Source organism: Doryrhamphus excisus, chromosome 18, assembly GCF_030265055.1.
Source record: "Doryrhamphus excisus isolate RoL2022-K1 chromosome 18, RoL_Dexc_1.0, whole genome shotgun sequence".
Lineage (NCBI taxonomy): Eukaryota > Metazoa > Chordata > Actinopteri > Syngnathiformes > Syngnathidae > Doryrhamphus > Doryrhamphus excisus.
This window is the reverse complement of record NC_080483.1, coordinates 7750143-7773646: the sequence shown is the minus strand read 5'-3', so window position 1 is coordinate 7773646 and position 23504 is coordinate 7750143. Positions and strand designations below refer to the sequence as shown.

Sequence of the window (23504 nt, the reverse complement as noted above, 5' to 3'; positions counted from 1 at the left end):
TTTTAAAAATACATATTCAATATTTAACGTTTATATTAAAGGGCATTTTAGTATACTGATCATTTAACTGTAGTGGACTCAATACATCTAATGACCGCAAACACAAAGTATTCCAGCAACGTAATCATAAATATAAAATATATAATACATATCAAATGTTAAATGTAGTGTTCATATATACAATTATACTAATAATGAAACAATCATGATACAAATATATACATAATCTTTGTAAAATACATATCAATTTGTGGTGGTAATATTATAAAAATTTATTTATGTAGACAGAGTATGTAGTATATTTTCATTTTTTTACATATTGATTTGCAGAAATGCATGTACTTATTGCAAATGAAATAATTCCGCCAATAATTATGAATAAAAAATATATATGTATATAAATATTACATTAATCTGATAATAAAATTAATAAATAAAACAGATAATGCTATAGTAATTATTGTATTAAATGTCAATTTAAAATTTTATAAAAAAATATATACAATATTTAAGACTCTTTTTACAAAATACCTTGATATACTTATTCCAAATCAAATTCATTGCTGTGATTTATAGTACAATAATAATAAAATATAAGCAAAGTATAAGCAAACATGCTACCTTATTAACTACTGTATTTATTGCTGTATAAAAAACACAATATAGATAATTCATTAAAATTGGATACCATATTAATTTATCAATAATATCATAGAAATTAATTACTTGATTCCTATGATTTCTAGTACAATGACAATTATATGCTCATTTTTTATCATGTAAACACGCTACTATACTAATTACTGTATTTTTAATATTGATATTTCCTACAATTAATTCCATATTCATGTATTCATTCATCAACAATATAATAAACACACACACGCACATATATATTTAGGTCGTATTACATTTATTACTACACTTTAGATTTGGTTATTTAATGAATTGAGTACAAAAATATCTATTCGTGTCAGAAAGTGTTAATAACAATAATAGCCGTACTAGTAGTATTAAAGCTGACCTACAAGACAAGAGTGAGGGATTTCGGCGCGCTCCCGCTTGTTTTGCTCGCACCCGGAAGTCACAGAAAGCGGGTCCGCGCCTATGACGTAATTCCGAACATGTGTTTACTTAAATGTCCGCACCAGAACTCCATAAGTCCACTCTGTAGAGGACGGGATAGTGGTTGTTCTACCGCCATTATCACTGGGAATTGAAAACAACAAAAAAAAGCTAAAGTGGGCGTGGAACGTCATAGCATCAAAAACATTACAGCGTCAAACGACAAACTTCGGACAGACAAACGTTTTTAAAAAGTCACATAAACCCTTACGGGGATTGATAATTGTGGTTCATCTGATGTAAGGTGTTCGGTGAGGGGGGTGAACGAGGGAAAAAATAGCTTTAGTATTTCCGGAAACAAACAATTCTTCGACATTGCATGCATATATGTATATTTTTAGATTTTTTTTAGTGTGTTCCTTTGGAGCTATTTAATAAAACATGTTGGGATTCTGCTGGTGTTATCCCAAGCTAGAAACGGGTTGCCAAGCATTGCATCATTCCTTTCATGTGACTCCCATACGCCCCAAATTCGTCCTGGCCGTCTTCTGACTGCATCACAACCGCTTCCTAGTACAAACTACATAGACGAAAGAGTCACTAACCTGCTCTCCACAAACCCCGCCTCTGCGCCGCTATTGGATGTCACCAAGGAGAACGGCTTAACTGCTTTCTCTCGATTGGCTAGACAAATAATCGCTCGAGCTGTCACGTAAAGGTAACGTGCTCAACGTGCATAGTTCGGTTGGCCTGTCACTCCATATAAACACCGCCGGGAGTTTCCGTAGAATCACATTTGGCCGTCAAGTCTGAACAATGGTTAACATGAGCGATCTGCAATTGTTACCAAACTATCCACATTCGAAACACAGACTGTCCAGAAGGCGAACGAATAAAAGGAAAAGGGTAAGTGGACTATTTTATATTTGTTTTGTCACTTGAGGGTTTTTCGAGTTGTTGTCAAGCAAGGTAGCGATGGATACTTTAACCACTCAAAGCTGTCAATAGGAACAATATATTTTTTTAATTGTTAGAATAACCCAATAACATTAAGAGGACAAGAAGCTGTTGTCACAAGTTTAGCTTTTTCTTTGTTTTGCTTACTACTAACTGACTCGGACGCTCCAAACTTTCAAGCTTGGACATTCTAGCACGTCAACTCTGAATAAGACAACAGGCTAGTTATTAAAATTTTTCAATATTTGTTATTCAGATTTCTTTTTAGATATGTTGGCCAACGGTGTCACTTAGAGTCAACACATCTGACTTTATTGTTTTGCTTCAACAATTTTTTTTGAGTTAATACGTTTTTAAATGGATTGACAAAACTAACTACGCAACGTCATTTGTTGAACCCTTAATTAAAATAATAGTTTAATGCCGTTTTCAGTTCTGTTGTTCGGCCCAGTCCAGCGACTGGACTTGCTTTTCCATGACGTAATTGTCTTAGCTCATAGCAGGACTTGATAAAAAAAAAAACACACACACAAAAAAAAAACAAAAACAACCTGACTTGTAAGGCAGATTTGCGCAATCGCTTAACGATATTGTTTGGAAATAATTTTGCTTTGATTATTGTAAGTTGTCACTGACAACTAAGCGCGTTCGTCTTTTACAAAATAACACTACAATGTATAATCATATTTCATTTTTATTTGTGGCAGCAGTACGCATTTAAGTCAAACATTAGGTACGACTGTCACATCTTTTAAACCGAGGATTTCCAATCAAAAGTCTCGTTTTTTTATCCGCTTGTTTATCGATTCCCAGCTTGTTGTGACGACCTTTGAGCAGAGGGGGCGCAATTGGGCGGATGCTGGTCTTTGTTTCAAGTCAAGTCACAAAAATAAATGGAACTGGGAAATTTTGTATTCTATATTAGCTGCACGAAAATATATTAACAGCCAAAATAAATCATGGATGGAATTTATAAGACTTTTTATAATAACTATTCCCCTCTCCTCCAAAAATCCTGTATTCTCGTGTCTTTGATCATAAATGTAATTGATGTTTGAATTTTCATATTAGCTAAAAAATCTTGTCCGTTCCTGTCTGATTATAAATGTTTGTTTTATATTTACATTTGATTGACATCTAAAATTTTACATTTTTATGTGAACAGTACAAAAAAATCTCAGATGTCTGTGTTGTAGTTTTATATTCTATAAAATGTACTCTGAAATGCTAGTATTTTTTTAATAAAAACTATAAAAATACTAATTGACATTTTTCTTGCAGATTTGTAGGGGTCAATTATCTCCAACAAATTTGCAGACTTGATTAAGGGAGTCCTTTTTAAAAAGGTAAATATATTTTCCTTATTTTATTCACTCCAGTGTTTCTTGTGAGATTAATGTTTTTATTGGATGAGATGTTTGTAGTGAATTATGATTGATAATCAATTCCGAGGAGTTGAATGACGCGCCTGTTACTTTTAAAGATGCGCCTGAAGTTGTCCAATAACTTTCCCTTGTCATCCATCAGGTCCAGAGTGAACCGTGTGACTGTGCGTTGCGAGAAGATATGACTGCCGAGTGGCTACACCTGCCCCCGCCGTACCCCCCCAGCGCGGGGCCGCTGTGTGGTGCAGAGTTGGAGGCGTGGTATGAGGACCTGCAGGATATTCTGGGCTCCGATACAGGAGGGGCGAAGCTGGCGCGCGCCCCCCCATGTGGCGAGGTCAGCGGCGCTTGTAACGGATGAGGAGTGTATTGGTACATTGTAACTACATGCAGTGTGATGTTCTCTACCTACAGAAGGAACCAGAGTTCCTGGATGTTCTGGAGAGTTGCTCCCTGACGTGGTTAACTGACGGGGGTCAGACGTGGGGAGAGGGCGTCCAGAGGGCGACTGAGCACATCCACAACCCCCAGCCTCCACATCACACCACCTCTTCCTCCTCCTGCTTGACTCCAGCAGAAGAGCGGAAGGTGGAGGCCAGGAGCAGCGGCGACCTGCTGCCCCCCGAGTTCTTTGAGCTGCTGAGTGATGGAGGAGTAGGGATGGTGGATTCAAGCAGTGGCGGTTATTACCACCATCATCAGCAGGCTAACAGCGTGTACCCCGCATCTCCATCGGCCAGTGAGGAAGAGTCACCCCGCGTCCCAGACTCCCCGTCCTGCTCCTCGTCCTCCGCCTCAGAGTCTCCGTCCCAGCGCTGCTCGTCCCCTTCGTCACCCGTCTCGTCCCCGTCCATCTATTCGCCCTCGCGCCAAGGCAAGCGCAAGAGGAGCGCCGCCAGCGAGAGGCTCAGCAACAACGGTGCCTTGTCATCCTCGGGCGTCTCCACTCAGCGCATGTCCTCGTCGTATTTGTCCGCCAAAAAGAGTCGCAAAGAGAGGGAGCAGGAGAACGAGAGGAAGGTGCAGGAGCTGACGGAGCAGAACGAGCGCTTGAAAGCAGAGATTGAGAGATTGGGAGAGGAAGTACAACGGACGCGTCGGGCGCTCATCGAGAGACTTGTCAACACCAGGAAGTGAAGCCAGAAAATCTTCAAGAATTAGATGGAAAAAGTGTGTGCGCGCGCGCGCGTACAAAATGCTCCTTGAGACTGGAAAGTATGAAAACCAAAGATATTTTAAAGGTGGAGAGTGTGATGAAAGTCAAAAGGGCGGCAAAGAAGAAAGACACAGCATGTGGAAAAAGAACAGAAGGGTCTTTGTGCGTGTGCGTCATAAAGCAGCTGGGAATGTTTGGGGATAAAAGGGAAAAATGGCCGTGTAGGAAGTGTTTGATTTGTACGTTCATTGTCTTTCCTTCACACCATCTTTGCAATTCATTGTAACGCCTCTTTTTTTTTTTAAAAAAAAAAGGGCTGCAATCTGGCTAGCAGAGATTATTTGCCCCCAAGGTGCGGAGAATGAAGGAGCTCAGGAAGTTTTCAATATGCGCTTTGTGAGTATGACTATTTTTATGGGGGGGGGGGATTTTTCTATAATCATGTGTTTGAATACACGAGCTACGCTTTGTAAAGGTGACCTTTTTTATTCATCTGGGAACTGGTGGTTTCTCTCCACTTACTATTTTTATAGAGCTGTAATAATAATAATATAGTATACTGTATAAGTTTGTACTGTCCAATTTGTCTACTTTTCTTAAGTCAAATTTATTACTACACAAATATGCATGGCTTATTAATCAAGTTTTATTTGAAGGCATCTTTTCAGTTCATGTAATAACAAACGTGGCAATAAAAGAAGAAATGTTTTTGGATTGTCTTGTTTATTGACTTGCTAATGCATGATTTATTTAATGTATTTGGTCGGAGAGCGTTGACATGATTTGCAGTAAAGACATTGTAGCTGCTTATCAAGTGTTGATAAAGGATTTTCTATAGAAAGGATATAAAAACATTTTTAAACGCCGCGCTGCACCTTTCCAAGAGGCTAATATCGCAGGGAGAGTATCAAATCAGTTTCTCTCGGTAGTGGGATTTTTCCCAAATCCCTCCATTCTGTAGCAGAATTCATTTGACTCCCTTTGTGTGTTTTCTGTTCCCCGCCGGCCTCGCCAGCATTTCATTAGCCCTCAGTGCCAACACCACGTTGTCTTAGATCCCATCACGGCTTTGCCTTTGGCTAACACCCTCATCTCGCTGTGTACATCATGTTCCCTTTCCTCCGCTATCGCACCTCAAAACCTTACCCCCGTATCCCCCCCACCCCACCACTAACCTCCACCGGCTTGTGACTTTAGTGTCTTATTTCTTCTTCCCCTTGGCGGGTGCAGACTCGGGGCTCTTCCCCTCAGCCAGGGCCAGCTGCTGCTTCAGGCCCAACAGTTTGGTCACTTCGACCGTGACCACCGCCTTGTCTGCCTTCTGGGCTTTGAGGGCTCGCACCTTCTCCCCCTAGCAGAGAAAGACAGAATTTCTACATTTGGAATTTCAATTTGCCAGAAATATGATATATCACAATGTTCCTTTGCGATAGGATAAACAGCATTAAAACAATAATTTGCAACAAATGAGTGCAATTTGAAAAATGTCTAAATAAAACATAAGCGGTAGGAAATGTAGATTTGAATAAAGCATAAAAAATTGCAATAACAGGTAAAAAAATATATATGTTAATATAAATTTAAATCACTCTTTGGTTTGTTATGTGTATTAGACTTAATATAAGAAATAGTTAATTAAAAATTAAGTCAAAATAAATGATTTTATATTCCTGTAATATGTAGCAGTAATTAAAAAAAGAATTGGTTTAATCGGGCATTCATTTTTTTTATTATGTTCAACAAATGGGTACCAAAAAACCTAAAATTCAAAAATTGTTATGTGTATCAGTATGAATATAATATACATCAGGAGAAATAAAAATTGGTGTTGGTATTGATGTGCAAATGTGTAAAAGTTTTCTTACCATGTTTGACATTCCAAAATAAGTTGACTTAGCGGATGAGTGAGTTTAGCTGAAATGAACCAAAAGCTAAGCTGTTCGAATCCCAACTGTTGGCTCAAACACGGTGCTCACCTGCTCAGCCACGGCCTGCGTCAGCTGCCTGGCTTTCTCCGGGTCAGCTGCACCGTTGGCGGCCGTCACCTCCACACCTGTGTCGCCGGGAGCGGGCGCGCTGGTAGCGCTTTGAGACGCCGCCTTGAGTGTGCAAACAGAAGACGTTATTATTTCCAAAGCCACCGTGACTTACTTCATTTTTGACAATAAGGTCAGTCAGTGGAGGTGTCGACGGGATTTCACGAGTGGCGATGAATAAGTGACAGACCCACACTGGACTCACGGTGATAAGTGAAAAATTCAAATGAGCTGTGAGTATGAGTGAAAGCGTGCAAACGTTAACACGGTGTGGACACTTCACACACAAATGCCGACGGATACCTTCTTTTCTGGCGGCTCATCTTCAGGCTAGAGAAGACGAAGGCGGGTGATGAGAAGGTGTAGAAAGGGAATTATTTTTGTCTACATGATTAATGCATAGAATACAAAAGCCCCCTCTATCACCCTCAAATTGACAAGTATTCAGCCTGTTAGGCCAATCTGCATGGCTATGGATCACATCACCCATCACAATAGATCATCTACTTTAAATACAAAAACACTGCTTTGCTCGTCCACGTCACATACCTGCTGTCCACCAAATCTCTTCTTCAAAGCCTCGATCTGGTCCACCTCCAGTTTTTGGAACAATGGACTAACCTGGGGGGAGAAAAGGGAATATGGTGTTCGGATATTTTAACTTAATACAACGGATCCCCGCATATTCAAACCAGAACAATGTACCTGCACCACACCGACTATGGGGGTATCCATAAATGCGTACTGATATACATTTTTCTATATTGTGTATTTTGTACTGCTTAACTGACTCTGTACTCTTGCTGCTGTGCAATACAAATTTCCTCACTGAGGGACGAATAAAGGCATATCTTAATCTTAATGTTAATCTTACATGCAAATAGACTCATGCTGGGAAGTCCATGTGCACACGTCCCCAACATGAAGTTACCCAGCATGCCTTGCGGGTTATAAATAGTTTGCTTTGTATATTAGTTATGTAAGCGTTTATTCCGATACCGGCATAGTCCGTGTGGTGCAGTTACATTGTGTGTGTTCCAAGTGTTACTTGTTATTTTTGGTTGCACCGTGAGTGAGGCAGGCAAGCATTTGGTGTGGATGTAAATGTAAAGCAAATTCCCAATCCTGAAAAGTGTTATGTACAGCAACCGCAGAGTGTAAAAATGTGTAAATATAGATATTTTTATGGCCATGTCAATAATGATGATTTTCCACCATTTGCAGGTGACCCCCTGAATGGAATAATTATGAGGGACAATCAGCTTCAAGATAATGGCGATGTAAAAATCAAACACTCTGCCCATGAATGGATAGATGAATAAATAATACATATCCGAAGATAATAAGTTTTGTTGCATTGCATTCTTCATGGCTCTTAACTTATTTTTACACTTTTATTGCAAATGAGGATGTTCAAAAGTGAGAGTTGTGAGAAGCGTATTTAATCTTTGCTTGTACAGTTAACTCATTCACTACCAGACGTTATTCAAAAGACATCCCCTTCAGTTACGGCCATTTTAGAGGATTTTGACCGATCTTTCAAGGCACATAGAATATTGTGTTTTAGTTATGCTATACAGACATGGAACATACCAAAAGAAAAATGTGACTCTTGTCTTTCATCGGGGAAAAAAAGGTTTGTTTCTATTTTGGTCTGTTCTTTAGTAATCAGCAGTAGAACACAGGTAAGTTTCAGCTAAGTATTAGTTCTCGACAACAAAAATGGAGGAAAAATAGCTTTTGTGACATATTTAACTATATATATTTACCCAAAATATCCAAACAACTATGCCACAATAAATACATGGTAAAGATGCATGCCCAGCTTTTATCAAATGTACTTTGTTTTTAGTTTTTATGCCCCGGTACGGGAATGACGGGGACCCCGGCACTGCAGGTAGCTGTGGCTGGCTGCTGGCCGCAATGGGAACCCTTTGTGTCTATGTAGGTAAACAATGTGTTTTACATCAGCAATTTTTTTTTATAGTCTCCTTCATTTTAGGAGGTTAGTTTGGAATTGTTTTTTTTTTTTTTTTCCCCCTCCCCTGTCCAAGTGTTGCTCCCCTTTTTAACGAGTACTCTGTATTCCTGCAAATCAGCGATAGAGCGTCGCGACCCTGCAAATTGGCCATTTTGTCTGCAGAAAACATGTCTCATTCACTGTAATAATTGATAAAAAGGTGATTTTACAGGTAATATGTACAGTATAAATGGTTATGTTACACACGTTCATGTATGATGATGTTAAGTCGTTACTGGAACGACACAAGCAGCATGGATTATGTCAACTGGGATTGAGGAAAACACCTTCTAGTCTGACCAGCTGAGGGTGTTTGTCAAAAATAGATATTTTTTGAGGCGTGTCAATTACTCATAGTTTATGCCATAGGCGTATGGTGTTGGAATATAAAACTACTATAGTACTCATCTTGCCTTCAATCCTCATGTGACCTCGCTTGAGAAAAGGTTAACTGTGCCATCATTACGCCGTGTCGTTATTCTGGTGTCGTGTTGAATACTCACGGTTCCAATGCGGTGGCCCACGCCCAGCACACATGTGAAGGCACCGGTGCCTTGCAGCATAGTGTTGACGCAGGAATGAGGGGCATTAAGTTGATCCCTGATGGTTTGGCTGACTGCTGGCATGTAGGGCTGCAGCATGACTGACAGCAGGCAGGCCACGTTGACGGACACGCCGGTGACAGTGCCTGCACGCTGCCTAAAAGGGGACGCAGAGAATGCAGCCTTGGCATGCTTGGACACATTTGACTTCTATTCCAGAATCCATTTCTGCTTTTGGACTGAAAATGTTCAATTCAAATAATAGTAATCCCTCGCCACTTCGCACTTTGAAATCTGCAGCTCCACTATCACAGTTTGTTTTCTGGTTGAATACCGTCTATTCATTCATTTTCTACCGCTTTTCCTGACGAGGGTCGCGGTGGGTGCTGGAGCCTATCCCAGCTGTCTTCGGGCAAGAGGCGGGGTACACCCTGGACTGGTCGCCAGCCAATCACAGGGCACATATAGACAAACAACCATTCACACTCACATTCATACCTATGGACAATTTGGAGTCGCCAATTAACCTAGCATGTTTTTGGAATGTGGGAGGAAACCGGAGTACTGAATATGGTCTATTATTAGAAAAAAAAATTAACTTAAGCAAATCTTACATATTTTTGCATAAAATAATTAGACAGGATGAGTGGTTAGCGTGCAGGCCACACAGCTAGTAGACCCGTGTTTGATTCCACCTTCGGGCATCTCTGTGTGAAGTTTGCATGTTCTCCCCATCCTCCCACATTCCAAAAACATGCTTGGTTAATTGGCGACTCCAAATTGTCCATAGGTATGAATGTGAGTGTGAATGGTTGTTTGTCTATATGTGCCCTGTGATTGGCTGGCCACCAGTCCAGGGTGTACCCTGACTCTCACCCAAAAACAGCTGGGATAGGCTCCAGCAAGCCTGTGATCCTCGTGAGGATAAGCGGTAGAAAATGAATAGGCATAAAAATGTATGAACAAACTAAAATACAAAAATATATAAACACAACAGACTTGATCGCCAGAACAACAGGTTGTTATTGCAGGTGTTAATTATCTCAGGCGCAATAACCCCCAACATCGGCTACTGTTGCCGCCGTGATTCACGACAAGCTAAAACGCAACTCTTACCCCCCTCTTACTCAGCTACGCTAACAGTGGATGCCTTCAATGGCTTATTTTGTCGACTATGGGTCATAGGAGTGTAAAGGTAACTATAGGGGTGTTATTTCATGTCTAGAGGGCTCTAATGTTTTTTAAGAAAAACATTTTGAAGCGCATACACAGGTTTTCTATGCTGTAACTATAAAAATATTCCTTTCATAAATAAGAAATTCTACTTTGTGTAAATTCACTCATCACAGTTGGGTCTGGAACCAATTAACTGTGATAAACGAGGGATTACTATATGTACTCCATAATGCAAATGCAGTCAATCCATCTCCCCATGACATTACAGACGGGTCATCATAATCTCACCTCTCTGCATCTCCTCCCTTGATCTTCTTCCAGGGTTCATTTACTTGAATGTACTGGTTGCCATGGCGAGAGATGTTGAGGATGTGTTTCAGAGCATCACGGATTCTGGTGGCGTACAAAACCCGCTTCCAGTTCAAACAGTCATCATTTAAACATCACAGAAGTATGTATAGTGAAGAGCAGAATAATGTCTGCAAACTGGCAGCAGATCCAATGTACTGTATGCAATTCCTGTGCTCTTACTTGACTTTGTCCATGAGCTGGATGTACTGCTGGAGCTCCCAGCCCACTAAAGCCAGGAGCTTCTTATCTTCCTGCAGCAGCTCCATCGCGGGCACACAGCCATCAAAGAACTTTGAAACAAACATGCCGCCTCTGGAGAATGGAGGGAGAGTTGAAGGAGGGTGAAAAAGACAGAAAAGCAGAAAAAAAATAGGGGTCAGAGAAAAGTGCACGAAAAGAGTGAGAAAGGCCGCGAGAATCAGGAGGGAGAAAGTGCTACATAAGAGAAAGACGTGTTACTCCACTTGCTAGTTGGGGATAAATTATGGATGGTGTTGCCATGTGTAATGCAGCGCTCTGCTGATGTAAATGAACATAACAGCTCTCCTTTGTGCTTCTCCACTGCAAATAATTGAGCTGAGCTGTATGTGCACATCAGCAGGATGCCCATAGTGAGAGGCTGACACGTCTGACGCAAGACGCCAATCTATATTTGACTGAATTTAACACCTCTCAAGGAGAGGCCGCGGGACCCAAAAAATGCTTTGACAGGAAAGTCGTATTTACATTGAACAGTGGGGTCCTGATGTGGGAGCGCGACGAACTATGCCTGACCCGTATTCTTCATCTTCCATTGCCGCGAGAAAGTGTGATGGTGGACACCTTGACATTAATTATATTGTGATTTGAGGACTCGTTTCAGGCGACTGTCTACCTCGGGCTGGATGCAGTTTAAGATCTTTTAAAAGCAATTAGGCATCAACGTTGCTGCCCTAGAACAATTTGGAAGATCAAGGTGCTTTTGGAAAAAAAAGTCAGAAGGAAAAACCTTTGAAGTGGGATTTAACCCCCAATCTTTTTTTAAAGCCATTAAAGCGGCGGTCTAATTGGGGTGATATTACACCATACCAAACATGTTTACAAAAAGTGGGGAAGATCTCTCGTAATAGTTACGTCTCCTGCAATCTTAAATCCTACTTCTTAATTGGACTTGATTGCTGTAAAAAAAAAAAAAAAGCAATTTGAAAAGGGCCCCGATTAAGCAAAAGTACTTTTTAATGATGTCTAACAGTAATATGTGTCCCAAGAGCCTATTTATGAGCACCAAACATGAGAACAATCCATCATCTCCCTTGCTTCACTTTTGAGAGAAAAGGCGCTCAAAATGCATGAAGGTAAAACTTATACCACCTCTGACCCCGCCCCTAGCTAGCCTAACACTTCAAAACAAAAGCTTCACTACACATCTTAAAATAAAGATCCACCATCTATTTGTCAGTCAGGTAAAGACATAAGAGATGGAAGTTTTCATCATTTGGTATTTCTTCAGCTTGTTGCTAAATGTACCATGATGTTAAAATGTGAGTGTCTCCTTAATGTTATGTGCAGGTGGTCCTCTACTTACAACCTTCTGTGTTATAAAGTGCTCCCATTAATTAGTTTTGCTCTGTAAACACTCGAGATACAGCGCACGCTGGCAGAACAATACACAAAAATGCAGTGTGTACATTGTGCTGGGCGGAAGAATACAGCATGTACCTGCTCAGCCACACGGAGGTGGAATAACGTTGCTTATTAAACTTGCGCAAATAATTATACAGTATATGCCTAGTGGCAGTGAAAAGAGACACTCTTTTGGTTCCAACCGACTGACTGAGGATAAAGATTATTGGATAAGACTCCCAATTGACTAGACGAAAAGATACATGAGATTGGGTTTGAAAAAGTACAATGAAAAGATATGACTGGATTTTAGTCACAAAACACTACGTATGGTAATATGTAATTGTATGCAACAATAATAATAATACAACATCATGCAATCTTGACTTTAATATGTCATCTTTCACTCTGTAAAGTTGTGGAATTGCCAATCATGACGTATTTCCTCACAGGCAAGTAGTTCTATGTATAAATGGTGTTTCGAAATGCTGGCTTTTCTATTTCTTTAGTGATGTATTAAACTACTCTCTGTGAATATACACCATTTTCATGCAGAGTGAAGAGAGGAAAACAGACACGCGTTTGTTACACAGAGGTTACACAGGCTAGGAAGTACTGTGTAGCCAATAGAACAATAGAGAGCGATCTAAAGTTAGTGTTTTCCCATGATTGAGCTTGTTCATTCATCAGCTATGCAGGGCTAAAGCTAACCAAATCACTCAGACACATCCTATGCTGGCAGAAACATGTCATTACACTGATAAAATAGTAAAGTTAAATTATTAACAAAAATTGGGTGGGGGTGCATGTTTAATTTACAATTCTGCATGTAGCATTTCCATCCTCCTCCATATATATTCATATTATATTAGACCTCCATTTATATGGTGATGTGTTCAGCTTGAGTTCATTTTTTTAGGTTTAATTTACACTTACACAAAAACTCAAGCTACATCACAGTCTAGGAGGACCAGAGGATCACCTGCAGTCGTATGTGATATATGGCATCTATTATGTTACAGTGCATAATACCCAAGGGCAAATTCTTGTTGACCAACCTGTTAATGAAGTTGCCCAAGTTGTTGAGCAGCTCAGAGTTGTTCTTCAGCGCCATGTCGGCCCATGAGAAGGCAGAATCCTGACCCTCTGGACGCACATAGAGCAGGTAGAAGCGCCACACGTCGGACGGGATACCCGTGTCCTTGGCCATGTCACCAAAAACGCCAACACCGCGGCTCTTGGAAAACTTTGTGTCTTCATAATTGAGATATTCTGTACACAAGTCAGAATATGACATGTGGTGTGTGATTGTAGCATGGATAATAAAACATGTAATGGTTACAATTACAAACTCCTACCGGTGGCGATCAGATGGTTGACCAGTGTATAGTTATCCTGAGCTCCCAGAAGAGAGCAGGGAAACACCACACTGTGGAACGGCACATTATCTTTGGCCATGAAGTTGTACATCTCCACCTGGTGGCACACAAACAACACTGCAACGTGAGGATGACATCATATTAGATCATCATGAGATCATCCAGTGCAAAGAGGACTTATCAGCTCTTCCCAGCCCCCACCCAAAGCTGAGCGAGCACGCACACACATGCACGCACACACACGCAACATACATATAGCTCAATCTGGGGTTTTAGATGGAGCGAGATGAGATGAGACGATGAGAATGACGTCCATAGCTTTGCTTAGGAAGGCAAATGTTGAATTTTCTTTTTTATCTAGAGGATCTCAAATCTTTTTAATGAACAAGTAGAAGCATGGTATTTACTGGATGCCAGAAAAGTTGAGTCGGGTCATATTCAACTTTTATGCAAGTTGGATTTCCTTTTATTTATCCACTGTCTGGAACCGATGTCCATTTTTGTAAAATTTCCGTTGAATTCCCAAATGTTCTCAAATGTTTTTCGAGCACACAGGATGGCCCAAAAGAGTGCGGTTATTCCCCTTTTGGGCGTTCAACTACAGCATTGTCCTGTTGAAAACACACAAACGAGGGTTTCAGTCATGAAATAAGCCCCCTACACTACCACCGTTTGACGCCCCTGCACAACCCCAAGCTCCATTGTTCAATTAAAAAGAAAGAAGCCCAGATCGCGATGACGCCCCCTCTACTTTGCCAAATGGAAAACATCTCCTTAAATGCCATCAGGACCATCAAGGTTACTTTTTTAATAACTTTCTTCCACCTATCAATGTCCCATGTTTGTTTCTCTTGTGCAAATTCCAAACCAGATGCTGTCTGATGGTTATTGGACAGCATTCGGCACCGGTAAGAACCTCCCTAGTTGACAGACAGCCAATCAGATCCACCGGATCAGGGCTGGGATATTTTTGGGGGTCTACCACTTGACGTTTTTGTTTCATGGATGTTTGAAAAAGTGTAAAATTCCTTACTGCATCCAACCTCAGCAGCAATGGCACACTGCAAGAAGCCCTGCTAATGCAGCTCAACAATCAGACCGTGTTCAAAGAAATAAAGATTTTTTTGTTTTGTCATCAAGAGATCATGACAGTGTGAATACCTGACAGAAAATGACTTTTAATATGATTTTGGCTTTTAAGGGGAGTAGTCTTAGAGGGGACATATGATGCTCATTTTGTCTTTTGTATTGAGTTTTGGACTCCTACAGAGCAGCGACACATGATAACTTTCTCGATCTTCCAGAATCTGCACCTATTCCAGATGTATTTCCTTGGGTTTTCCAAAATGGTCCACCCACGGCCCGCCTCCAGGCACGCCCAATCCCCTGTGATTAGTCCCACTCAGCTTGTAAAGCTTGTACCTAGGCACGCCCATATAAGGAAGTCTGTCTCACTGTGATGTCACAGGGAGCCGGTGTAAAAAATAAAAAAAACCCTCTAAAACCTAGCGTCCAAAGCCATCCCAAACCTCCTCATCTGAAACTTTGACACTGTTTAACATGATAATATAACATTCTAACAACATTTATAAGTCAGAAAAGTGGAAAAAAACATAATAGGTCCCCTTTAAACTATTTCGCTTTAATACTTGTTTACAATAAATTGCTTACTGAAAATTGTTTTTGTCTGACTCCTATTTCTTCGTTTTGCATTTTGAAGGTCTCCTTTCAACCACCTTAAGCTCTAACAGTACAAAATGTAAATTGTTGCAATTTTCAAGTGTTTTTTAAATTTTAATCAGCAGTAGTGACAGATGTTACCTGATCTGGATTCTTCCACCACTTTTCCCATTTGTCTGTGTAGTTGGCAGTGATGGAGACATAACCGATGGGGGCATCAAACCACACATAGAACACCTGAAGAAGCGGTAAGAAAGTCATCAGTCATAACAATCACAAGTGTGTGCTATAGTACCAGTATTTGTAAACCAAAAGCAGACCTTTTCCATAAAGTCAGGGTGAGGTACCGGGGTTCCCCACTGCAGGTCTCTGGTGATGCAGCGCGGTTTGAGTCCATCTCTTAGCCAGGAGCGAGTGATCTGTTTGGCATTGGAGGTCCAGTCTCCAGTGCCGGTGGACTTCTCCAGCCACTGCTCCAGTTGAGCCTCCAACTGAAAAGGGAGATGATGAAAATACAAGTTGTAGATGGATGATAAAGCAGAATAGAAAAATCTACCTTTGGCAGGTCCAGGAAAAGATGTTTGGAGGAGCGGATGACTGGAGTCTGACTGCAGACCTTGCAGTGAGGTGCCTTAAGGGGACAGACAGACATAACAATACATTTGTTAGTTATTAGTTATGGTCAACCTTTTCCGTGCAAAGTGCCCACCTTTAGTTCCACTGCATTGATGAGCCGCCCACACTTGTCACACTGGTCGCCACGTGCCTCTGGGTAGTTGCAGTGGGGGCAAGTGCCTTCAACAAAACGATCAGCCAGGAAACGCTGACAGTTCTCGCAACGGAGCTGCTCTACCGTGTCTTCCACCAGGAAGCCATTCTTGTGGAGCCTCCAGAAAATGTTCTGGGCTATCCTGAGTGGGGGGAAAAAAAGAGAAAAGACCACAACTTCAGACAACACTGAGCCGACACTGAACCCATGTAAAAGACTGAGAATATTATTATTGTAACAGCTGGAAAATGTTCAAGACTAAATAGTTTTCTTATGGAGCATTTGGTGGGTGTGGATAAGCTTATGGTTGGATCTAAAGACCTCACAGCAAATCTCATTATATAAATCAATTTAATCTGAAATTTGTTGCCTCTTTTCATTCTTCAGAATGTACAAATTTGTATACAGTGGTATGAAAAATATTTGAAGCATAGGCAGAGGGTTCAGTTATTTATTCCTCCCCCTTCTGTCATTGTTTGCATGCTATCCTCATTAAAATTTGAAAACCTATAAATGCTAGTTAAAGCAGACACTGCTTTTTAATCTGTGTGATTGATTTTGACAAAGATCAGATCACATTTGATGGTGATTTTATGCAGAAATGTGAGAAATGGTTCAGGTTCAGCTACATCAAAAGGTTCAGATACTTTTTCATACCACTGCAGCACAATAAAGAAAAAAAGTAAAAAAAAAAAAAAAAGACTGACATTTTATATGTGTGGTATTGTTGGTTAGAGGAGATCTATACATCCGTTTCCTTTTTCTTTCCAATCTTACAATCAACAAGGCTGTCAAAACGACCTCAACTTTAGTTACATTCACATGATAATATATAGACAACATATACAATATTTGTACTCTGTACCCTGCTCAGAGATTGATTTAAGAGTTACAAAGTAGATTTTATAGCTGAGAGGACCAGACGCCACATCAGGATCCTGTGCAAGATTAGGATAATCTTATGTTACATAATGTGCATAATCGTGTAATGTGTTTGCCTTTTTAGACCCAAGCCAAGCAGTGTCAAAATGTCAATCAGGACCCTGCTGCGTTGTGATCAATTTGCTAGCTCTTTGTTTGACATCACCATTAACGTATCTACCACATAAAGACCCAAATTCTAGATAAGACATTTTCTAGGGCGGCTTTTGTAAAAATGCTCATAGGCACAATGAATCCTCCTTTATTTCTGCTAATAGTTACATACTGTGAGTCAGTTAGGAAATGGAAACTCTGACAGGAGTCAAAACTACAAGGGAACTGACGATGCGCTTGTCAACCTCCTGGTAGTTACTCAATATAACAGTCTGACACGTGGTATTATCTTAGAAAGAATGCGAAAATCACACAGTAACTTAACATTCAAAAGGTAGGTAAGAAATATACAAGTCAAGTACCAATAGGGGGTGGGGAGCTATCACTTTTTCATGTGGGATTCATCATTAAGTTTCATGAAAAACTGCATTTTGTGTTCAGTTGCATTGTTATTGTTCAGTATATACAGCAGTCAGAAGCGTATGTATATTGTTTTTGTCTCGATCTGCCTTTATGAGATAACATTATTGAAGTTCAATTTGTGTTCAAAATGAAACTGGATTGGTCTTTACAACATGTAATCAGTCACCTTGATCACCTTGATCATAAATGTCGTATCCAATTCAATCTTTGCCAAAGATAAGACTAACCAAAACATCATTGGCTTCTAACATGCAAGAGCATTCCATATTACAAAATAAGTAATACTGTATGTATGATTTATGCGGTTATCGGACAATATTGGTATCACATTGGAAGTGAAACATTGTATCGGGACAACCCTATCTTTTTTCAGTGGGTCTCTTGTGTCACGTATGCATCTTTTTAATGAGGATAAATGATATAGAAAATGGAGGGAGCAAACAACTCTTGTCGACTATTTTGTTTGTTAGCTTTCGTCGTGCTGAGTGAATGATGGCAATTGGGGGATTTAGAGAGAGGGTTGCAGCTACTCAATGCATTGGAACAGTGACATTTATTGTAAATGTTGATACAAAACCTGATGAGGCATGGGCTGTACTCCCTCTGAACGAGGAACAGGAAATGTTCAATATAAGCCGTCCAATAAGTTGAAATGTGTGTATCTATATCAGACTTTTCAGACTTTTGTTTGGGGAAAAAAAGATTTTTTTCATTTGGGTCATTTGAATCTGGAATTGCAAGTCTTATTAATGTTCCCATTTTGAACTTACTCAGTCTGCTTCTCTGTGGTGGTCCTTCCAAAGAAGTCAAAGTCTATCTGGAACCACTCGTAGATGCTGGCGTGAATGGCATGGTATTTGTCGCAGATCTGCTGCGGTGTCAGGCCTTCCTCTCTGGCTTTGTTTTCTGTAGCAGTGCCGTACTCGTCTGTGCCGCACACAAACAGCATGTTCCAACCCCGCAGACGGCCGTACCTTAAAGAAAGACATTTAGAACATTAAATGTGAGACATACATGCATATTTGTACAATATGCCATTCTCTGTGGTACCTGGAGAAGACGTCGGCACTGAGGACACAGCCAATGATGTTGCCCAAGTGGGGCACATTGTTGACATAGGGCAAGGCGCTAGTCAATAGGATGTTCCGTTTGCCTTCCTGTGGCAGACTAACGGAAACAAGATGAGTCGTGTAAGGAGTCCAACCTACATGTTGCATATTTAAAAAAATGTATTAACATACATTGGGTGCAGTCTCTCTGTGGTTGGCAAACAGTCCTTCAGAATTTTGTTCCAGGTCAGAGCAGCAGCCTCCATCTCTTCATGTGACACTGCACGCTCCCCTTCCTCATCCTAAACAAACATCAGGATAAAAGACATGTAAAAGGAATAAAAGTGCGTAGTAATAGTTGGACGACAGTACATGTACATGAGGACTGCTTGAAGACAAAGTTATTGTAAACACGTGGCTGATACCTCAGCAGGGCTGCTGTTGCATGACTGCCTGCCTCTACACTGGCTGCTCTGAGGGGCAGGCTGTCTCTGCATGAAGCTCTTCAAAGCCTGCAAGCCTTTTCCCTGCAGCACTTTCTGGGCCGCTGACACGCAGCTCTGTGATGAAGCCACACGGTCAAACCAAAGCCTCACAGACTTGGGTTCGCCTGACAAAATTGGAAATACATCATCTTTAAAGTAAGAAGAAAGTGAAAATCATGGCAACAAACAGCAGCCAAGGATTAAACAGTTGTGCCCCACTAAGAAAAGTTGGCTAGAGAAGTTGTTTCCCAAGACTACATATTCCACACTGCGAGCCTGTTGTGGTTCCCATAGTGATTTTCATATTAGAAATGCTCGATATTGGCCTTCTTACAGATATCTTGATACCAATATTATATTGACATCACCGACCACTTCATTAACAATATCAATATCCTTTTATATGGACGTGCAACGGTACAGGCTGTTAGCTTGTACTGTTAGCTAAGTGGGCCCAATCACAGTAGAGAGGGCGTGCTCAAAGGCGGTCTGTGGGTGGAATAAATTAAAACAGATCGTCACAGCTAGGAGACCCTTGGAGAATGTGAGTGTGAATGGTTGTTTGTCTATATGTGCCCTGTGATTGGCTGGAGACCAGTCCAGGTTGTACTCCGCCTCTTGCCTGAAGACAGCTGGGATAGGCTCCAGCACCCCCAAACCCTCGTGAGGATAAGTGGTAGAAAATGAATGAATAAATGAATGTTTTGGAAAGCCAAAGAAATCCAGCTGGAATAGGTGCAGTTTCTTGAAGACCTAGAAAGCTTTCTGTGCTGGTTATTGTGTGTAGTTGCTCTACAGGAGTCCACAACTCAATACAAAAGGGACGAAAAATGACCATAATAGTTCATTCAATCATTCATTTTCTACTGCTTATCCTCACGAGGGACACAGGGTCCCTGGACACTTGGAGCCTATCCCAACTGTCTTTGGGCGAGAGGCAGGGTACATCCTGGACTGGTCGCCAGCCAATCACAGGGCACATTTAGACAAACTATCATTCATACCTATGGACAATTAGTCGCTAATTAACTTAACATGTTTTTGGAATGTGGGAGGAAGCTGGAGAAAACCCATGCATGCACAGGGAGAACATGAAAACTCCACACAGAGATGGCGGAGGGTGGAAAGCGAACTCCTAGCTGTGTAGCCTACGCACTAACCACTCAACCGCCATACAGCCAAGCATAATAGTTCCCCTTTATAAATCGAGGTTTATACATCAACTATACATCACAAGTTGCAAGAAAAGCAGGCACACTGTGGAGAAAAACGTACGTCCTTGGTGTTGGTAATTACATATGATATAAAGAATTTACTTTGTACCCAAAGCTAGACTTGACTCGGACAAAACAGGATGCAGCGCAGCCCACAAAACAAGATCAGCAACTGAGAGAACATCCTGAAAAATAAACAAGACCAATTGCAATGAATGAATGCTATAATTACATATATAATACATCTACATATTTACAATCACTACGTTTAATGTTATTGTATTACAAGAAATAGACAGGCATATAGGCTAACAGAAGGATGTTGTTGCCTGTTGTACCCCAGTTAAGTAAGGTGTGTTGGCCTTGTTCAAGCTTTGGTCCAAGTAGCTGAGAGGTCCTGCAAGGACTTTGGGGACATCTGATGCTTTTCCCTGAAGCACCGCCATATGAAGGGCATGTAGCAGAGCAGGCTGCAAGAATAAAACAATAGAACATTATCAGAACAAAGGGAAATGGCGTTATAAAATTTCCTGCAAGAATGATTAGTTACTGTACATTCATTTAAATCCCTTCTGGCAACATGCAGACACAAAGAGAATTTCATTGAGAGCATGTACAGCCTTTGCATCTCTAAGACGTTTAGTGTGTTGTGCAATAGATTGGCTGCAAATTAACAAGTCTGACATTTTTGTTTGTTTTTTTAAATGCTGTTATTGTTTTTATTCCTACCTGGAGATCTGTGGCCTCCCATTCCAGCCACTGATCGCAAAGCTCGATGCATTCTTGTCCGCTCACTTCAAACATGTATCTAGGATGCAGAAAACAAACACACCAGGGTTTCCCATACATTCATTTATTTATTCATCATACATCAATTCACTGGCTACACCGGAAGAACTACAGGACTACTACAGGAAGGTTACTGACCGGCATATGGCATTCGGGCTGAAAAGATGCTGTTCATTAGGGAGGAGCAGGGCTGGCACAGACGGACAACTTAGGAACGGCACAGGTTTTTCTAAAAAAAAATCAAAAAACCGACAAAATATAAGAATCACAGTTTAGACAAAACGAAACAAAAAGCATCCAGGGGAAGAGCTGTTAAAATGTATAGGTGAATGATTACATGTGCAAAGAATAATCCAGTTTCATTTCTGAGCCATAAAACATTTTATGGGCATGTTCTGAACACAAAGGTCGCTAAATTGAACGTCAGAAATCCGATCTCATAGCAATATATGATACTGACTCAAAGATATGGCAGTAGTTTTTACCCTATAAAATTATTTGAAAATATGTGTCATCTTATATTTACGACAGAGACGTTATGATTGGCGTTATGATGCCAATTCAAGATAATGGAGCAGATAAGAAAACCAAAAATAAAGTTTGCCTTGTAATGGGGTCACCTTATATTCGCCTGCATATTTTTTTTTAGATGAGGAAAAATTCAAAAGAGTGCTCTCACTCTCATTATAAAATTTACATATAATATTTACATCAATAGAGTAGATTGTATATTGGTGGGATGTGTAAATTTGCTCTGATTATTCTGATCCAAATTACACCTTACAACTTGCAACCAGTGATCGTTTGCTTGATGAAATAAAAATATATCAAAATAAATGTGCCGGTGCGTTCAAGGGCTCTTTGAAAGGAACGCCTCTTCAAGATTCGTTTCACTTCAAAGAGCCATACATCTAATAGGTAATAATTTTAGTTTATTATATATCACAAATCACATCATGAATATGCAGTTCAGTATATTTCTTGTTATGCATGTCAGAGTTCATATAGCCTGATTGACACGACAGACAAGCTAGCTCACTGCTACATTAGCACACATGTTGACGAAAAACTCAACGAGTCATAGCAACATACTTTTTACAAAGCAACAATTAGACACCATTATTATTTGTTAAAACAGTCAACTACAACAAATAAAATGTGGTGTCTTACCTTCATGGCTGACAACCTGGACGTCACACTGCACTCCAGATGCTTCCAAGGCAGCTAACACTTTAAGGCAGTGCGGGTTGCCTTCGCTAACAAAGAGCTTCATCATGGCTGGTTGTTGTGTACTATCCCACACCTGACTACGGAGATGTCTACTTATATATAGGAGTGGCAGTTCAGACAACTTTTGCCGGTAAGTCCAGTCCACACGCGCTGATGCAAGCGAATGCGCGTCATTTACTAATGGCAGAATTGTAGTTTTTACAACAATGTGTGTATATTGCCGAGCCACCCATAAAGACTACTATACCCACAACGCTTAGCGAACCGTCAATACTCAATCTGTGAGCTTGGTGTAAAATTCAACTCAGCCCCACTGGGCGGTGTTTCTCCAGTCTGCCTATGCAAGATACTGGCGTCACCGCACCGCCGCGTCCCGGTATCTCATTGGTTTGATCTAAAATCATATCGCACAAGTATAGCCAATCTTAAAGCGCGCAACTCGTGCAGCGCAAGCTATTTTTTTATCCGCTTAAAGAGCTCGGGGAGGAGGCAACAACATGCAATAAACCGGGCAACTTAGTGCTCACATTGGGCAAAAAGTGTTCTTCATGTTCATGATCAAAATCAGGGATTATGATGACAAACGAGAATGAGAAAAGCTCAGCAAACTAACCGAGAAGCAACTCATACTCTTCTGTAAAAACAATACCTCGCTGCAAGGTGAGTGATGATAATGATGCTGTCCAAATGCAAACATTTTGAATACTTCATCAATCTGCTATCTTCTCACGTAACATATATATTTTTGCTTTTTATTTGTGCACCGTGGTGCAAATTGTAAACTGATGTTGCAAACTGTGTGTCTGTATAGTGTATTTTTTATATGTGAGAGTTATGCCAATTAAATCATCAAACTTGTAGAATTTATGATATATGTATACAAATTGTATCTGCATGCTTAATGTCACTTGTCACCACTGATTCTAAATATCAATTTCAGTGTTTGATGATGCTTTTTATAGCTGGGATTTCTGTGCAGATACGTTGCATGTTTTTGAAAGTTGATTTGAGCCCTTAGTGCATGACAAAAATATCAATATGCAATCATCTTCCATAAGCCTGTAGGCCAACTACTGTGCACTATTGAACCACACATTGACTCAAATACAAAATCAACAATGCTAGTTTTTCCACACGAAAGTGTCAACACAAATGCGGTTA

At 40.5% G+C, this 23504-nt stretch overlaps 3 protein-coding genes across 8 annotated transcripts in view; 2 read left to right on the top strand and 1 right to left on the bottom strand.

Annotated features, from left to right (window-relative positions):
* The first annotated feature begins 1802 nt into the window (after positions 1-1802).
* On the top strand, positions 1803-5271 carry ddit3 (DNA-damage-inducible transcript 3). Its single transcript, XM_058054300.1, has 4 exons — positions 1803-1971; positions 3304-3368; positions 3550-3744; positions 3822-5271. The coding sequence occupies exons 3-4, from the start codon at positions 3589-3591 to the stop codon at positions 4542-4544; spliced, it is 879 nt and encodes a 292-aa protein (XP_057910283.1). The 5' UTR covers positions 1803-1971; positions 3304-3368; positions 3550-3588; the 3' UTR covers positions 4545-5271.
* Positions 5268-22549, bottom strand: mars1 (methionyl-tRNA synthetase 1). Of its 2 annotated transcripts, XM_058054290.1 has the most exons (22): positions 22284-22549; positions 21252-21342; positions 21054-21132; positions 20663-20794; positions 20434-20509; positions 19051-19235; positions 18818-18927; positions 18627-18743; positions 18347-18550; positions 16059-16260; positions 15906-15980; positions 15670-15840; positions 15491-15586; positions 13649-13766; positions 13349-13562; positions 10869-11000; positions 10626-10730; positions 9123-9318; positions 7149-7220; positions 6903-6929; positions 6540-6662; positions 5268-5914 (listed from the first exon to the last, which is right to left on the bottom strand). In XM_058054290.1, the coding sequence occupies exons 1-22, from the start codon at positions 22387-22389 to the stop codon at positions 5765-5767; spliced, it is 2781 nt and encodes a 926-aa protein (XP_057910273.1). In that variant the 5' UTR covers positions 22390-22549; the 3' UTR covers positions 5268-5764. The 2 variants fall into 2 exon arrangements, with proteins under 2 accessions (XP_057910273.1, XP_057910275.1); XM_058054292.1 differs by lacking the exon at positions 6903-6929 and having other exon boundaries at positions 22284-22548.
* Positions 22550-22702: 153 nt separating this feature from the next.
* Positions 22703-23504, top strand: part of arhgap9 (Rho GTPase activating protein 9) — a 42988-nt gene continuing 42186 nt past the window's right edge. For 3 of the 5 annotated variants that reach the window (XM_058054298.1, XM_058054294.1, XM_058054295.1), the window contains exon 1: positions 22704-23003. The gene's annotated coding sequence lies outside the window, so the exon portion shown is untranslated. Of the gene's footprint in view, positions 23004-23504 lie in introns of all 5 variants that reach the window. The other 2 variants (XM_058054296.1, XM_058054297.1) reach the window with 2 other exon arrangements.

Coding starts and splice junctions, on each gene's coding strand:
- mars1 (XM_058054290.1), bottom strand. CDS start 22,389: ATGATGAAGCTCTTTGTTAGCGAAGGCAACCCGCACTGCCTTAAAGTG. Junction 21,133..21,251: donor AGCCCGAATGCCATATGCCG/GTCAGTAACCTT, acceptor TCTGCATCCTAG/ATACATGTTTGAAGTGAGCG. Junction 13,563..13,648: donor CAACCATCTGATCGCCACCG/GTAGGAGTTTGT, acceptor ACTTGTGTACAG/AATATCTCAATTATGAAGAC.
- ddit3 (XM_058054300.1), top strand. CDS start 3,589: ATGACTGCCGAGTGGCTACACCTGCCCCCGCCGTACCCCCCCAGCGCG. Junction 3,745..3,821: donor GCGCCCCCCCATGTGGCGAG/GTCAGCGGCGCT, acceptor CTCTACCTACAG/AAGGAACCAGAGTTCCTGGA.